The sequence below is a fragment of the Sebastes umbrosus genome, chromosome 2 (genome assembly GCF_015220745.1).
Source record: "Sebastes umbrosus isolate fSebUmb1 chromosome 2, fSebUmb1.pri, whole genome shotgun sequence".
Classification (NCBI taxonomy): Eukaryota; Metazoa; Chordata; class Actinopteri; order Perciformes; family Sebastidae; genus Sebastes; species Sebastes umbrosus.
Window position 1 is genome coordinate 18636767 of NC_051270.1, and position 18221 is coordinate 18654987.

The following is an 18221-nucleotide window of genomic DNA, read 5'->3' on the forward strand; positions in this document are numbered from 1 at the left end:
TGCATCAGTAAAAACACGTGTTTTTACTGATGCATCTTGTTTGCACTGTCCCCTTTGCAATAAAGAAAACAATAAAGATATAAATGAACAGTATAAAGCAAAATATATACAAATATAGTGGTAAAAATTATAGCAGACACATTATTGCACATGAAATGTTGATATTGTACAGGATATGGATATTGCACATGAATGAATGAATTATAAATGATTATAGATTATTATTATTATGCTACCTTATACTCCTATTCCACTTCAATTCAGAGGTAAATCATTTTTTTTACTCCATTACATTTATTTAACAGAACTTTTCATATTTTATTACTTTTACATTAACAAACACACTGTATGATGAGCTTAAACTTTCAGGCTTGTGGTTCTTACACAAAACAATCAGTGTCTAGTTGAAGCCTTTTGTCATGTTTCAGATGTCTGAGTTTCACCATTTTCCCCTCTAAACGTCTCAGATGGTTCCATTAAAATAATTGTTTGAGGCCAAGAGCGGGATAACTCTCAAATATTTAACAAAAAAGTCAAAGCTTAGAGAATATAAAACAGAATCAATACAGATTTGTGTCTGAGAACCTTGTTATGTTTTGCTTTTCTTTCCTATGATGGGGTCTGACCCCTAGTTTAATGGGACCAATGGACTAAAATAACCCACTAGCTCCACCTCAACCAGCTACAACAGTAAAATGACACTCTGATGCTTCGGCATCAACAATATTGTATCAGTCACAGGTCCATTTTCTACAAAAGACTATTTTTACTTCTGATACTTTAAGTATGTTTTGCTGCAAACACTTCTGTATTTTACCAAAGTAGGATTTTTAATGTAGGGCTTTTACTCGTAATAGAGTAATTGTACATTGTGGTATTGCTATTTTTACTTAATTCTGAGTATCTGAGTACTTCCTCCACCACTGGCATGTGGGTTTTTCTTTCATGTTACATTGGATCCCTAAACAGAAACTTGCATATTTACTTATATTTTTAATGCCACCTCCTGGAGAAAATTCCTTTGTCATCATCATAACTGTAAACAAACTACGACTTGACTAACATTGCACGACCGATAAGTATGAAGGGGAAAGAAAAGGAAATATGCAGAGCTTTCCGGGCACAGGTAGAGAAGCAGGAGAGTAAATATTGCTTTGACCTTGTGGACTATAATTTCTGATAGTATTAACCGGAGTGCTCTCTCTCTCTCTCTCTCTCTCTCTCTCTCTCTCTCTCTCTCTCTCTCTCTCTCTCTCTCTCTCTCTCTCTCTCTCTCTCTCTCTCTCTCTCTCTCTCTCTGGTCTCTGTCTGGTTTTCTGTGTTGGTGTAAAACATGTTTCCCTCTACAGCACTGATGTCAGCATTGTGGCAAGTTTACAAAATACCAGCACATCCGACTGCAATGCATTCGTTTGAAGAGTTGTAAAACCAGTTTGGCCCTCAACCAAAGCCATGCTCTGAGAATACCTTTCATTTTAAGGTGTGTATTTCCTTTTATTCCCTTTCCTTGGACATGATGGCTGTATGAATATAAATCTCCACATCATCAACAGAAAAGGTGAGTTTACCGACACATTAAAGCACATTAAAGCTATCACCACATATCCCAAGCTTCTGTGAATTCAGAGATTGTTTGATGCCAGAAGCTGACATAATGCTTATGAGTCATCATTGTAGTTACAATGTCAAGTGCTATTGTTAAACAGATTTTTCTGTCACAGGAGCAAAGAGTGGGGTTTACTTTTGTGACTGAATACAAACAAGATAAAATTCAGATATGATATCAGGCCATTTTTATTTCAGGGAAAGGAGGTTAGCTTTTTACTGGAATTAAAGCAATGAAAGTTTTATAGTCCTTATAATGGGTTGTTGGTTTCGGAATAGTAGTGTGACATTTAATCATTCTTGTTCCTGCATTTAGCCATCCACTTAAATGGTTCTGATTAAGATCTTTTTCAACTCTGCTCTGCTGTGTTTTCTTGAATTATTATAATTTTTTGACTTTATTAGACAGCACAAGGAGAGAGATGCAACAAAGGTCACCAGCCATACTCAAACAACGGATATTTTGCGATTCATGGTCAGCGTGTTAACCCCTGAAGGCTATGGGGGAGTCCCTACTTTATATTATTAAAGGGGTACTCCAGCAAGTTAGTACCGCATAAGGGATAATGTACAGCGAGCCGGTCATTGTTGTGAAATAAACCCAGACAGGGCGATGCGGCACCCTGAGGCGAAGTGGAGCTGTCGGGGTTTATTTCACAACAATGACCCGCTAGCTGTACATTATCCCGCTTATTACACGATTACTTACTTAAGAAATCAATAATTTGACACAAAAATGGTCAAGGGGCAAGACTGGCTTAGCTTCGGGATGTCGCATCGCCCGGTCGGGGTTTATTTCCCAATAATGACCGGCTTGCTGTACATTATCCCGGGTATAACACAGCTTTATTGAATTCTCGATTCTGATTGGCCGTACAATTCAAGAAAGCTGTGTAATAAAGAAGTTTATTACAGTATAATATAATTAATATAAAGTTGGTGGACTCACAAGAGACAGATTGATGTATCCGAGATATCCCGACATTTATTTCTTAGAGTTGCTCAAGATCCAAAAACACTGGATTCTACATTTCCATAATGCAACTTTATCATCTTTCAGCCTCCTAAATGCCCACTTCTCTCAGACCCCGACACCTCCAGTTTGTAAAGCAGGCAAGTCTTAAACCCAAGCCATTTTTCAACTTCTCAAAAGCTTCCTCCAAAACCACAGATGATATTGTCCTACAACTGTTTCCATGCACTAAGTAGTGTTTCTTATGATGAGTAAACTGAACATCATGTGTTAAGTTACACACATGAACACCTGCAGTTTCCTTAGAGCAGCCTGCCTTGCTCAAGAGCAGCTCAGCAGTATGTGAACGAGGTAGACATTTCCTTCTGTGCATTGTCTGGAAATGCAAACTATTGACCTTCTGTTCACAACTGAAGTAGTTTGAAAAGACTAAGAGACCTCTTTCTTTTATGCTCACACACTTCACCTGGTGTAAAAGAGCATCTTTCAACAGGAAATAGGTGAAGAGGACTGTAATCCAACCGGTTTGCACGCCTCACCCCATTGCACCATACTTGTGTCTCGCGATGATAGTAGCTATCTTCCTTTCTGTCTCCCTTTCAAGCAACATTGAGTTTACAGTGTCGGCTTACTACTTTTCCATTGTCAGATTACACCTGAAGAAAGAAGGCACCGGGTTAGAGCCTCATTTCATGAAATCTGTCCCCACTAACAGCTCCTGTGTGTTCCCTCTGGGGTGTGCACATTTGTTTATGATGACTGTCTTTAGACATGCATGTATAGATGATCCCAGATAAGGTGGAATAGCTTCAGGATCACTTTGACACCCAAGGCACCTGTATGTGGTGTCACCAGTGGCCTCTATTGTTTTGACTGAAACTATTTTTTCCCAAAACATCTTCATTACTCATTGTTTATTTTGTGTTTTTATCCTTTAGATCCCAATCATTCAAACAGCTTCTTCTTCTTCTTCTTCGTCTCACATAGTGGATGCTGTTTAATACTGTAGGTCTTTATCAGATCAGATGTAGGCTTTAAGGGTGTGACTTTGTGAGTCAAAGGTGAAATTATTTTTAGCATTTCCTTTAAATCGAAAGTGATTTGACCAATAATAATGTTTAATAGTGGACTTTATATTGGCAATTCTGCACATTGCCTTTGGCTACTCAACATTGTATTATAATTAAGCTATTACTAGATAAAATAAAAATCATTCAGGCCACCTGTAAAGGTAAAACCTTTCACTGGGGGAGCTTTGGTTACATATGCGTACACTGTAAACAATTGCTGTTATTGATATAGGATTTCAACAGTATTAACCTGTTATTGCTAAAAACAGTGCTTTACTGTTAATACAAAAGAAAACCTGTTAAATTACGCTCATAGGCCGTTTTTTAACTGAACTATAATGCATTCTTAAAAAACATCACTTTACTGCTGATCAACTGTCTAAAGTATCATCAGCAACAGTTTCATGCAGTATTTATTTTAATTCTGGGACCTGATCTGCACATGTGAGGCTTGTACATTGTACACGATTGGAAAATCAGTGAATTAGCTTTATTGTTCTTCACTCACATGTTATTGGAAAAGTGTCAACAAGTCTATTAGAGCCTTTTTTCTAACAAGTACCTTTAATTGTATTTAGTGTGACTGTTCCTATGTCTGTAACCTGCTAAGTCTAATCATCTAGGAAACAAATAATGTTTATTAAAATGTATGTCAAAAATACAGCCTAAATAGTGCATTAAAACAAATCAGTAAGATAATGCAAAAGAAAGGTGGAAAACAGCTATATAATGTATCTTTAAACAGTAAATTAACTGTAAAATACTGTGAAATTAATAAAAACAGTTCAAACTGTATTTTTCATTAACAGTACAAGGCTGTAAATTTCAGCGACAGTATAATAATGTTAATTTTACAGTAACATAAAGGCAACCCTGCTGCCAGCTCTTTACTGTTATTTTACTGGGAAACTCTTAACAGGGTATAAACTGACATTCCTCTTCTTTATTTACAGTTTCAGCTCAGGAAAATGCCCAAATATAAGAACAAGAGACTTAGTGAGCCTCATTATCACGTTAATGTCCGGACATGAATAATGTATCTTGGTGGGAGGAGACGGTTTCGGTGGGTTGACTGTAGTTAGTGTGCGTCACGTCGTAATGTGAATTGAAGACAAGGACATGGTGAATGGCTGTCTTTAAAGTCACTGGAGGACGTTTTCATGCACCGAACACCAGGTAGGATAATACTGATTTAATCACTGCTTAGATCATTTACTGTCGTGTTTGATATAAAGTCGAAGAGTTTGGTTTTATTTAGTTATGTAAGTGTTAAGATGGGATGTTTGAAGAAATATCCATGTGTCGCCTGCTGCTGATTTGGATTTGACTGAAACTATTGGTCTCTAATGTGCCATAATAATGTATTTTACGCGCACCGTGCGTAAAACCGTTTGGCACTATTTGTGCTTCTGTTTCTAATGAGACATTAGAGTATTATAGTATATAAAGTATTTTATTAGATACAAGTGAATATTCTAAAGTTCTAAAATATGTTTAAAGTGTTTATGTTACCTTTGGTTTGACATTATTGTAATTTAAGTCCATCACTAAATGTATTAAGGTTTTTTTTAAGTAGCCTATAACAAGGGTTTATAATGTGTAATTAGACTAATGGCTTTATTAAAGTGTAATAAATCATTTAATGCGTCGTAGATCAGTTTTAACTTTTGAATAAGCTTTGACATTTGTGCGTTATGACGACTCGGCATGAGAGTTGACTATTTTAATCCTTTTTTCTTATTGGTCTTAACGTTCTTATTATTTTAATGTCCTGTTGGTTTTTGGTTGGTCTTAGTGTTTTATTGTGTTGTTTTTATGTTTTTATGTATAATTGTACAACACTTTGGTCAGCTTTTGTTGTTTTTAAATGTGCTTTATAATACAATTTGGATTGGATTGGATTGGACTCAGCAGTCTGCAGTGTTTGTGTTAACACCAGTAGAAACGGGTACTTTACGCATGTGTGTTAAAGCCACCACACAGGTTCAAATTCATAGGAGCCAATCTCCCTCTGTGGTTCTGCATGTTCACATCTCGCCCTGAGGCTTGATCGGTTAAACTCCGAGGTCTCAGCATGTTGGAGGAATGAAGGTATCTGGTGCCACAGGTTATTAACAACCTGCTGCTGCTGTCTGCCTGAAGGTGCCACAGTGCATTTGCATCGCCTGAAATCATCAGTCCTGAGCTCCTGATGCAGGTTCTGGCAACAGTGCTTTAACATTGAAATCAATGCTTTTGCTTTGTAGTGATGATAATGCATCTCAGAGGTTGAGAGTGATGTTAAACACACACCATGTTCTCAAGGGAGAGATCCTCATGTGGTGACTGAGCTGCTCCCTCTGAGATTATTTACCTCCACTGCTGTGTGCAAACACACAGTACACTGTTGTCCTTGGCTGAAATGTCTAAATGTCTATTTTTTTTAATAAAGAGGACCAAAGTCACACAGGGTGTCATTCAGCCTCCTAAATGCCCACTTCTTTCAAACCCCCGACACCTCCAGTTTGTAAAGCAGGCAAGCCATTTTTCAACTTTTCAAAAGCTTCTTCCAAAACCACAGATGATATTTGCCTACAACTGTTTCCATGCACTAAGTAGTGTTTCTTATGATGAGTAAACTGAACATCATGTGTTAAGTTACACACATGCACACCTGCAGTTTCCTTAGAGCAGCCTGCCTTGCTCAAGAGCAGCTCAGCAGTACAGTGACGGAGGTAGATATTTCCTTCTGTGCATTGTCTGGGAATGCAAACTATATTGACCTTCTGCTCACAACTCAAACAGTTGGAAAAGACTAAGAGACCTCTTTCTGTTATGCTCACACACTTCACCTGGTGTAAAAGAGCATTTTTCAACAGGAAATAGGTGAAGAGGACTGTAATCCAACCGGTTTGCACGCCTCACCCCATTGCAATTCCTTCCATGGAGGAATGCCTAAATGTCTTTTTTTTTTTAAATAAAGAGGACCAAAGTCACACAGGGAAAGATTCTGACGTCAGCTGTGCAAACTGGGCTCAAATCTCAGCTTGGCTCAAAGCAACAAGCGGTGACAGAAGCTCAGCCGGGTTCCCAGGGTTGTTCTGACCCACACCTGACCTGACCCACACTTTTTTTCCTTTTTAACAAGCAGCATTAATGGATATTGATCAGATCCGGATTTATTGTGTGACTGGTAATCCAGGGACCCCTGATGGGAACCTCCAGATGGTCCTGAACTAACTCCTAAATCAAGGATTTCATTCTGGTAATGCAGTTTGTTTCTACTATAGTTGTCCTGACCAAAAAGTACATTATTCCTGAGACATTCTGCATCTTATATAGTGAGTTGATATGACTGATATTTGCATAATATTCTCACATTTATTTTAAAGATTATTTTTCAAACTGAAGTTTATTCAAGAGTGCTATAGTATACTTCTTTTGAACTTAAAATAAGAGAGTCTACTTTCAGTTTACTTTTTATGTACTTATCAGAGATATACTTAGCAAAATTATACTTAAGTATACTTGGCTCATACTGACAAGTATACTTAAAAGTCTAAGTCTTTAATGTCTTAAAGCCATGAAAGAAATATTTTAATTAATTTGCATTTTATATTTCTCATGATTCCTATCATGAATACAAACAGCCTTCTTCCCTGATGCAAATCCCCAGTTCAGGACAGTTTCTTCTCCCCCAGGGGGAGATGCAGTTTGACGTAAATGTGTCTCATTAATCAGCAGATCATATCTGCCACACACCGTCCTCGGCTCTCTCTAACATCTGCTCGCTGCCGTACTGTTCCTGAGTGTTTATGTTTTCAAGTTTTACAGATGGGTCAGTAATGGTGTTTGTCATGTTGTGTTATCATAACATGGAGCCCGGTATGGGGCTGACGGATCCTGATTTATGGCCCCTGGCCTCAGAGAGCCTCTCAGATCCTCCCCTAACATTTGCTCAACGGGCCGCCAATGTTTCCCGTTGTGAGATGAGAGCCACACTAACATCACACTAACATCAGCGCTGCTTTCTCTCATTGGTCTGGCTTGCGGTGGATGACACAAGTCATTTTCCCTCAACAAAGACTCATCAAACACAGACGGGCAGATGAGATATGTTGAGAAATTGCATAATGGAGTGTTGAACGTGTCAGTGTTTGATTGCATGAATCATCTACTGATTTGTGTGCATGTGTTAGCTGCAATGAAGCCCACCCAGTGGAAAATACAACAGGAACATAATGAGGATATCTCACATGAGAGAATAAGGCTCACAATATGATCATTGTCTCTGTTTCCTTGTGTGTGGAGAAAGATTGCATCAGGTGTATGATATGGTGAGAAAATCAGGTACAGATGATGCTCTTTGTTTTTCTTAATGTCTTTAACTGGCTGACTGCAGCGTTTGATCCTTAGGTGTTAAACATCTGTTAGGTGAATTAGAATGAAGCTTCTGAGTGTAATGTACACAAGCATGCCTCAAAAGAGGATTTGGGTTTGGTTACTACCCCCGAGAGTTGCATTGATCCTGGACCTTGTGCGGTTACACCCACGTACAGTAACTTGAATTCATACTGTGATTATGAGACATTACACAGGGGAGAGGGAGTGTGTGTTTGGTAAAGACAGAAAGCACAATTCTCTGTAGTTTCTGAGAAAGTGTTCAGACAATAGACAAAGCTGAGAATGGAATAACAAGTGGATCACCAAAAAGACTTGACTTTCGTAATTTGAGTAGGGATTTCTACAGTGTCTGCATTTATAAAACTTTATTTTAATCTTGATATTTCTTGATTTGTTTTCTTAATCTTAATGATAATTTTATCCAATTAATTGATTAACAGCATAGTCAAGTGAAAAATGGCTGTCACAATTTCCCACAACACATGATGGATGTCTTCAAATTGCTTGTTTCGTCTGACCAAGAGTCCAAAACCCAAATATATTCAATTTGCAATGATGCAAATCACAGAAAAGCAGCGAATCCTCACATTTGAGAAGCCCAACCAGCCAATGTTTGACTTTTTTTTCTTTATAAATGACTTAAAAGAATTAATTGATTATGAAAACGGTTATTGATTCATTTTCTGTTGATTGACTAATTAAGGGAACAGTGTGTAACATTTCAGGGGATCTATCAACGGAAATGGAATAATATTCATAACTATGTTTTCATAAGTGTATAATCACCTGAAACTAAGAATCATGTTTTCGTTAGCTTAGAATGAGCCCATCATATCTACACAGGGAGCAGGTCCTCTTCACAGAGTCCGCCATGTTGCTCCGCCATGTTTCTACAGTAGCCCAGAAAGGACAAACCAAACTCTGGCTCTATAGAGCTTTTCACGTTTTTACGTTACCTTGAGGCCACCGTAGTTCTCTACATTCTTGTGAAACTGTGGTAACGTGAGCCGCAGAGTGCAAAACCGTAGTACCGTCAGCCGCTTTCTGACTTCCGTTGCTCCTAAAGTAGTGTTACTATGGTAAGGATGGCATTTGAGCGAGGCGAACGGCGTTACCACGGTTTTGCACTCAGTGGCTCACGTTATCACAGTCTTGGAAAGGGAGAAGTGAGCAGAAGGGTACTCAGTTGGCTGCAATCTGCAACCACACCACTAGATATCACCAAATCCTGCACACTGTACCTTTAATTAATCAACTCATTTTTTCAGCCGGGTGTGGATATTATATTTGCTCCACACATCTGTGTGTAAAACTGTTGCCATTACTTGACTGTCATTTGGTTGAAATCTGCGCAGCAATTAAAATGTGAATCTTGTGAACTGGCACCATTAAATGTCCAGAAAGCTCATTACCTGCTTTGGCTGATTCCATAGTTTATCATCTCTACTACGTCCTGATAGTCCTCCTCACCCACCGTGCACTGACTCTCTCCTCTCCTCTTCCATCAGAACCAGGCATGGCTGGGAAGCCTTTCCGTGCCACCTATATCTGGGGCAGCATCATCTCCAACCTCCACACCCATGTAGAGGTTAAGCGCCGGCGCCACAACCTCAAGTCCTACCAAGACTGCTTCCTGGGCTCAGAGGCCGTGGACGTGGTGCTGGCACACATCACACTGAACCGTTTCTTTGGTGACGAGGATGTGCCCCGCTACAAAGCCGTACGCCTCTGCCAGGCCCTGATGGACTCGAGGGTGTTTGAGCCGGTGGGCGTTAAAGTATTTGGGAAGGAAAAGAAGCGAGCCACATTTGAGGACAGTAGTTGCAGTTTGTACAGGTTTCTGAGCCCAGCGGCCGGCTCCTCGTCACCACTGACCAACGCCAAGTCTCACTCCACCAACACCATCGAGAGCGGCTATGACTCACCGAGCATGAACAGGAACACGAACGGCTACAGTCCGTCACGTGAAAGGTACAAACTCATGTCATAACATCTTCAGATCTCTGTTTTGATTCTCTTTGTTCTCTTTCCTCTAATCCCAAATCCAGTATAGCTTTAGACTGGGTGCCTCTGATAACTAGTTAGGCATGACCGGAGGCTCTTGAAGTCCCATCATGCAGTCAAGTCTTGCTAATTTCCAGTAACCCCCTCATTACCAGTGTGTGATAATGAGTTCGAAGATCAGCAAAATCAAGAAGTAATTTTAAAAGAAGAAAAATACAGAATCCCACTTGGGTACTTTTTTTCCCCACACATTTTATTTGATTTGAGTTATATGAGAAGATCAATACCACTCATATATGAAGCTACTGCCAGCAGCTGGCTAGTTTAGCTTAGCACAAAGACTGGAAATAGGGGGAAACATCTAGCTTGGCTCTCTAACGACGATAACAAAACCCGCCTACCTGCACCTTTAAAGCTCACTATTTAACATGTCATATCTCGTTTGTTTATGATACCGAAACTTAACAGTAAAAACGACAATTTGTTTTGCCGAGTACTTCTTGGCCGGCTGTAGTGACCTTCTGGAGACATGTTGGTTGTCACGGTGATGCCATGATTCCTGAAAGTTATTGAGCGCCGCCAAGAAATAGTCCAACACATAACATAACCATGTAAAACCACAAAGTGTTGTTTTTAAACTTTAAAGGTGCTGTGTGTAGGATTTGGTGATCTAGTGGTGTGGTTGCAGATTGCAACGAACTGAGTACCCCTCCGCTCACTTCTCCTTTTCCAAGACTGTGGTAACGTGAGCCACCGAGTGCAAAACCATGGTAACGCCGTTTACCTCATCCAGAGGCCATCCTTACCATAGTAACACTACTTTAGGAGCAACGGGAGTCAGACGGCGGCTGGCGGTACCACAGTTTTGCACTCTGCGGCTCACAGTTTCACAAGAATGTAGAGAACTACGGTGGCCTTCAGGTAGCTTAAAAACATGAAAGGCTCTCTCTAAAGCCAGTGTTTGATTTGTCCGTTTTGGGCTACTGTGGAAATATGGCGGAGCAACATGACGGACTTCATGAAGAGGAATTGCTCCGTGTGTAGATATGAAGGGCTCACTCTAAGCTAATGAAAACACAACGATTCTTAGTTTCAGATGATTATACACTAATGAAAACATAGTTATGAATATTATATTACATTAATGCTAATAGATCCCCCAAAATGTTACCACTGTTCCTTTAATGTGGTAAACATTTTTAAAAAACAATATATAACATATTAATTAGTGAGCTGGCTGGCTGTAGCTTCATATTTACTATAAACAGACATGACAATGGTATCGAACATCTCAGCTAACTCTCAGCAAGAAAGCAAATGAGCGTATTTACCAAAATGTCAAACTACTCCTTTAAACTCAGTTGATTCTCCTGTACTTTGAGGTTGGATAATTAAATTGTAGAGAGGCTGTCGAGCACGTAGCGAAGACAGACAGGATATATTTCACATGGCCTCAGCACTTTGTGTTGTCGAGACTGACAGTTCCAGACCTGACCAAAGAACAGGTCTCGCTAATGAGAGATGAAAGATTCAGAGGAGCCATGTGCTGCTCCAACAGTTTAAATTAGACTTTTGTTATGTGCAACATGGGGGCAAATCAAATCTCCGTGGGAATATTGTAAAAAGAAAAGAGAATAGACATCACATGTCCTATTTAAATGTTAATCAGAAATTGTTCAATGCTGGAAATTGAGCATTTATTTTCCCTCTTTGGCCGGAATCAAAACAGCACTAAATTGAGGCTGAATCACAGTTACTAGAATACATTTGCAGCCTCATGCCACATTTGTTCCTCTAATAAGTCTCTTTTTTCCCCAATCATTTCCACTGATTGCTGTCATTATGTGACTCTTCAGACAAGGGGTGCCGAGCTACTCCACCCACTCCCCTGTAAAAACAGACAAATCACTGGAGGACGTGCTGGGAAACCTCAACCTGAGCTCCACCATCACCCCTCAGATGATCAACCTCGGCCTCTCACAAGAACGTAAGTCGTCCTCTTCATGCAGCAAATGCTTAGTCACACTGTGCGTCCATGTGTCTGCTATATATGACCCTTATGGCTCTGTGTTTTCACAGTTGTGAATGAGGTGTGGCACCAGCAGGCGGTGTTCAGGCTGTTGCAGCTGATAGAGCTCCCCCTGTTGGAGAAGCTGTTAGAGGGTCAAGACCCATCGCGGCCTCCCCTGCATGGCGTGGACAGTGACCCGGACCTGTTGTATACATCAAGCTACCTAGATAGAGAGGTCCTCAAGGCCTTCAGTGAAGCACAGTAAGTCCTCTAAAGGTTTGACAGTTTTACAGTCTTCTATAAAAGTTCAAATCTTATGTTTCTTATGATCTATCAGCCCTAATCTGCTTAACCAGCTGCTTTACAGAAAACTGCTTATACAATCCTAAATAAGATATGCATATAAGGGCTTTCTGTTTATGTTTTGCCATGCTCTTTAACAACAGGAAATCATGAGCTTATTAAGCACTGATTTGTTGATTTGAAGGTAAATATGTATGTGTCTAGTTTAAAACCATTTAAATTATGATAAACTCAAATACTGTACTTTTACTTTTGAGACTCATACTTGAGCCGGCTCTGACCAATTATATGCCCAGATTTTAGCTGGGGTCCCTTGCATCGCAGCCAATTCCTCCACCAATCATTGTGTTCATACACTCACACAGAAACTGCATAGCTTTGTCTTTGAGATTAAGCTATGGAGATCACACTTACTGTAAAAGAAAAAAGAATATTTCTCAAAATTACATTGTAGGTTATTCCCCAAACACCTGAATAGTCTTTCCAACTTTCCCTAATGAATTTGAGGTGAGAGTAATTGACGTTAACTCTAGCTATTTATTAAATTAGCAAACATTACTATTGTCCAAAGCAAGCAAATATGAGTCTACTCCAACAATAACTATGCAATAGCTAAACTATTTATTCATCACATTACCTCTTTCTTTTTCCCGGTGATGCGGTCAACCCAGAAAATAGGGCCTATTTAATAGGCTACATAGTTATGTTGTTGTGGGCTGTTTTTGGTAATATTTTGAAACAATAGTAAAAAAAAGAAATATTAGTAAAAAATAGTAAAAGTTATAGATATATATTCTTCCCTCATTTGGGGAGCCCCTATGGATGGATGGCGCCCAGCATTCGCCTATACTCCTTATGCCTATTGGGCCGGCTCTGACTTAACCTGAGAATGTCCATTTAATGCTTATTGAGCTTTTTTTTAACTCCACTATATTCATTTAAAAGCTATAGTAACAATTTAAAGTGAAGATAAAGATTTTGCCTACAAAACACATGATCAGTTTATAAAATATGATGCATTTACTGTAATGACATTTTGAATTCATTCAGGACTTACTGACATATTTACTTGTAATAAAGTGCTTTTATAGTTTGGTGTTGCAACTTCTACTTAAGTAAATAATCATGATGACATGCATTTTATTTAACCACAGTTCATTAAAAAATTATCCTGATTTTAACTTGCATGTGTTTTTTACCCACAAATGACCAAATCCATGCTTAATGGAAGCAGTCGTGTTCTCTCTAAAGCCCTGAAGGTCAACAGCTTATCTACTTTTTCTGTCTTTGTCTTCCTGTTGCTTCACCTTGACCGATCTGTCGGCTTTGTTTAAAATCATTACACTTCCCTCTCTCAACAGGGCCGATGAGTGGATGTCAGGAGCAGTGGACTGTCTAGAGTTTCTGCCCGATGAGCTGGTGGTGGAGGTCAGTCGAGGTTTGGCCGGTTGTGCTGATGACCTGCTCCGGTGTAAGAGTCTGCTCTACGAGGCCCTGGCTCAGCATTACGGAGACACACAGCAGCCGCCTCTGTTCAGCAACCACGTTTTCGACATCCACTCTGGCATCTCGGAGCTACTCGGTAAGAGCAGATCTCTTTGGTGTCCTTGTGTTTTCAGGAGGGTTGATGAGGCTTTTATGGTGATGCATAAAGGAAGGTTTCATATAATGTTGCTGCCCGTGCCATTTTAATCACAAGAGCTGCTTTTCTCAAGCTCAGCATTTTCATCTTGGTATTTGATCTGGTCTGTTGTCAGTGAACGGTAAGCAGGAGCAAGCCCTAGAGTCTCTGCAGCTGAGTCTGAAGCTGCAGGACTCTCGCAGCAGGGAGGAGCTACGCAGGCTCCTGAGATTCATGGCTGTTGCAGGCAAACCACAGGAGGTCAAACTGCACAAGGAGGTGAGTGCTGTTTGTGTGTGCCTCTTATGTAAGTCTGTACATGTGTGTGTTTGATCTTTGTTAACTCTAAATATTTCTCTGTCAGATTGAGAACAGAATGGCGGTGAAAAGGTCTTTCTCAAGTGCCATCGTGTACAGCAGAAGGCTGTCCACCTCTAAAGGAAAGGTGGACCTGATGGTTCTGTTCATGATGGATAACCACTGTGATCTGTTCAAAGTGAGTAATTCATCTCTTTGGTAGTGTGTGTCTGGTGTTGTAGGAGGGATTTAACAATCAACATCTCTGCTAGAGAACTTAGTAGGGAATAGTAGGGAATTCATAAAACAAATGTGTCTGACTGTAAGATCACAGACACACAGCCACAAACTAAGTAAATATAATAATTCAACATATTATAATTGTATTTGTAATAAAGGTACAGTGTGTCGGATTTGGCGGTATCTAGTGGTGAGGTTGCAGATTGCAACCAACTGAGTACTCCTAGTTCACTTCTCCCTTTTCAAGACTGTGTTAACGTGAGCCGCCGAGTGCAAAACCGTGGTAAAGCTGTTCGTCTCGCTCAGAGGCCATCCTGACTATAAAAACACTACTTTTGGAGCAACGGAAATCAGACGACAGCTGGCGGTACCACGGTTTTGCACTCTATGGCTCACGTTACCACAGTTTCACAAGCATGTCGGAGAACTACGGTGGCCTTCAGGCAATGTAAAATAGCAAAAGGCTCTCTCTAGAGCCAGTGGCGGAGCAGCATGGTGGACTCCGTGAAGAGGACCCGCTCCCTATGTCGATATGAAGGGCTCATTCTAACGAAAACACGATATAACATAGTTATGAATATTATATTTAATTTCTGCTAAAAGTCCCCCGAAATCCAACACACTGTTCCTTTAATATTTGATCTTTAAGTCAAGATAAACTTCATGTCTTTTTTTGCTCTCTTTTCCACCAGATTCCGGTTTCATTGCATAAGATGGTCAGTGACAGAATAACGAATATTGTGAAAGGGAAGGATCCAGATGTGATAACAGGTTTGCAGATGTTCCTTCTATATATTCATCTTATACATTCAGTTTTTTAACAGCTGTTTGATGAGTGAAGACTTAATGTCTGTTTCTCCAATCTCTCCTTTACTGCAGGATCAACATACTGCACAAGAGAGAGCGCTCAGACCTACACAGAAAATGCACAAAAAACAACTAAAGAAGAACTTTGGGCCTTGCTCCGGACAGTCCACGAGAACCCTAAACTCTCCGCTAAAGAAAAGAAACGGCTACTGGGGCAGTTTTATAAAGGCCACCCAGAGATTTTTGTTCAGTACTTTGGAAATAGATTGTCCAGTGTCAACATGTTGCTACAGTGATATTTATTAGTTTAACAATTTGTGTATTATAATGTAAAAAGATGTAAGAACAAAAGCTAATGTGATGTGAATGATGTGAAGATGTGCAGTATAGTACGTGGATTTCATTTGCTTGTATGTAAATAGTGTAGACTACTGAAAAAGAATGTGAATTTTATTTGGAAACTGTAATATTTAAGGGTACATTTCATTTCTTAGATATTTTCTTTGGTGCAGGACACTAACATGAAATGTCCTTGTCTGTTATGAGACTGTTACTTTCCCAGTATGACAAAAAGAACCAAGTGTTCTTGAGAATTTTTTTTTGTTTTGACACTGCTTGATGGCATTCGGATAAGTCTGCATATATCGCTTTTCAATGGATGTATTCTTTGTGCTCGTGCAATAGGAACAGTGTTAGCAATAAAAACGTGTCTGTTCATGTGGTTTCTCATATACAATGTAATGCACAGTAGAGCTATGTCTCGAGGAACCCTCAAACGGAAATTTGAACCTGGAAATTTGAAAGTCTGATGTTGTGTTGTAGTGAACAGTCAGAGGCATTCATGAGAATCAGCCCTCTGGGTTTTTGTGTTTGTTGCAACATATCGGCAAAACAGATGTTTGTAAATTGTTGTTTTTTACTTTAAAATGTAGCCACGTTTTAGTGGTTTCTTCAGGGTTCTATTTTGAATGAGGTTTATGTTTTCCTTCTAATCAGCTCAGGAAATCACTTCCACATTTCCAGGTGACAAAAGCATTTCCAGATTAGGTTTAAACCACTCACATCTTGTTTGTATTTTGGCAAATCCTAATAAAATTCACCTGGTATTGTTGAACATTCATACATGTACATTGTCCATTTTCATTGCAGACACAAAAAGTGTGTATTCTCATGAAAAAAGGAACAAATGGTCTATGTTATGTCAAGTAATTTATCCATATTAACACAAATACTTTTCATTTCTGAGGCACAGTTTGCAGTACTCTGCATCCATTCTTACTCGATCCCCACACAGGCCTTGTACATGGCTTTTTCTGTTAGGAACAGACTTACAGCCCCCTCCTTTTTATAATAGTGTCATAATTGTGAAATCTAGGCTGCTTTATGCTACTGAGGTTCCCAGCCAACTAACAGACTTGTGAAATTGTGTTTTTCTGTAAAAAAACAAAAAAGTAGTTTGTAAGTATAATGTTTAGTTCACTTTTTATAAACGGCCAATACTGTTTCTCATATACATCCAAAACACATAAACATCTCAAGAGTCCAGCTTAAAATGCAAACAATGTCTTATCATTTCAAATAAGGAAATGAGCAGTGCTTTCCTTTCCAAGACATTTTGTTCGGTTTATATTTCGGTGGCTGACATTGCCTTTGATGCTAGAAAGCAAAATCACCAAACCCTTTATATGTTTTGACTGTTCTCTAGCTGTAATCTCGAAATTCACAGCTAACCTTACATAGGTACTCTCGGTGGGGAGCTCTACTATAACACTTTTAGAGAAAACAAATGAAATGTTTATCATTCAGAAGCTAATAAATACAAATACCCACAAAGTAAATATATTATTAGACATTCTATTTGTATTGAAGTAAGTTGTTTTAGTTTCTAAGAGCAATTGACAGAGAGTTATAAATTAATCAAATGTAAACGTAGACTTCAGACTTTATTATATGAGTGGTGTTCTGTTTTATGTCACAGTGTTATTACCTGTGAATAGGCTCAGAGCTGAGATAGGCTGCCACATACTCACAACAAAGACTGTGCTGGGCAGACAAATAATAATGTAATCAGGCCAATGTGAAAATAAGCAGCTGGCCTGGCATTGAAAAATATTCATTGTGCAAGTCAGAAATAGTGATGTGTCGTTCGCGAACGAGCTGGTTCAAAGAGCCTTTTTCAGACTTTTTATTTTTTTATTTATTTTTTACCTTTTTCAGACATCGTTTAGACTTTTCTTTTCTAACTTTTTTCAAACTTTTTTTCAGACATTTTTTCCCAACATTTTTTCAAATTGTTTTTTTCAGACATTGTTTAGACTTTTTTTTCCAAAATTTTTCAAACTTTTTTTTCAGACATTTTTCAGAGTCTTTTTCCAGCATTTTCCAAACTTTTTTTTCAGATTTTTTTTTCAGACATTTTTCAAACTTTTTTTTTGTTTTATCTTTTTCAGACCTATTAGACTTTTCTTTTCCAACATTTTTCAGACTTTTTTTACGAACATTTTTTCGGACTTTTTTTTTCCAACATTTTTGAAATTGTCTTTTTCAGACTTGTTTTTAGACTTTTCTTTTCCAATATTTTTCAAATTTTTTTTTAGACATTGTTTTCAGATATTTTTCAAAAAAAAAAAATCTTTTTACCGTTTTTAAACATTTTTCAAACTTTTTTTTTCAGACATTTTTCAGACTTTTTTTCAGACTTTTTCTTTTTTTTTACTTTTCTTTTGCAATATTTTTCACCTTTTTTTAGACTTTTTTTTCAGATATTTTCCAGACTTTTTTTGCGACATTTTTCAGAAATTTATCAGACTTTATTTTACCGACATTGTTTCGGACTTTTTTTCAGACATTTTTTTCTTTCTTTTTACCACTTTTTACCTTTTTCAGACATTGTTTAGAATTTTCTTT

General features: G+C 38.7%; 1 protein-coding gene across 3 annotated transcripts; it reads left to right on the forward strand.

Annotated features, from left to right (window-relative positions):
• The first annotated feature begins 1497 nt into the window (after positions 1–1497).
• On the forward strand, positions 1498–16434 carry depdc7a (DEP domain containing 7, paralog a). 3 transcript variants are annotated; one of them, XM_037748269.1, is made up of 9 exons: positions 1498–1558; positions 9540–10002; positions 11892–12022; positions 12115–12307; positions 13711–13931; positions 14107–14249; positions 14335–14466; positions 15200–15278; positions 15387–16434. In XM_037748269.1, exons 1-9 carry the CDS (start codon positions 1525–1527, stop codon positions 15608–15610), a joined length of 1620 nt encoding a protein of 539 aa, XP_037604197.1. In that variant the 5' UTR covers positions 1498–1524; the 3' UTR covers positions 15611–16434. The 3 variants fall into 3 exon arrangements, with proteins under 3 accessions (XP_037604197.1, XP_037604207.1, XP_037604216.1); XM_037748279.1 differs by lacking the exon at positions 1498–1558 and adding an exon at positions 4546–4824; XM_037748288.1 differs by lacking the exon at positions 1498–1558 and adding an exon at positions 5476–6892.
• Positions 16435–18221: the final 1787 nt, after the last annotated feature.

Bases quoted from the DNA above. Each gene is read 5' to 3' on its own strand.
- depdc7a (XM_037748269.1), top strand. From the start codon at position 1,525: ATGAATATAAATCTCCACATCATCAACAGAAAAG. The intron at 13,932-14,106 runs GTAAGAGCAGAT...GTCTGTTGTCAG, and splicing joins TGGCATCTCGGAGCTACTCG to TGAACGGTAAGCAGGAGCAA. The intron at 14,467-15,199 runs GTGAGTAATTCA...CTTTTCCACCAG, and splicing joins ACCACTGTGATCTGTTCAAA to ATTCCGGTTTCATTGCATAA.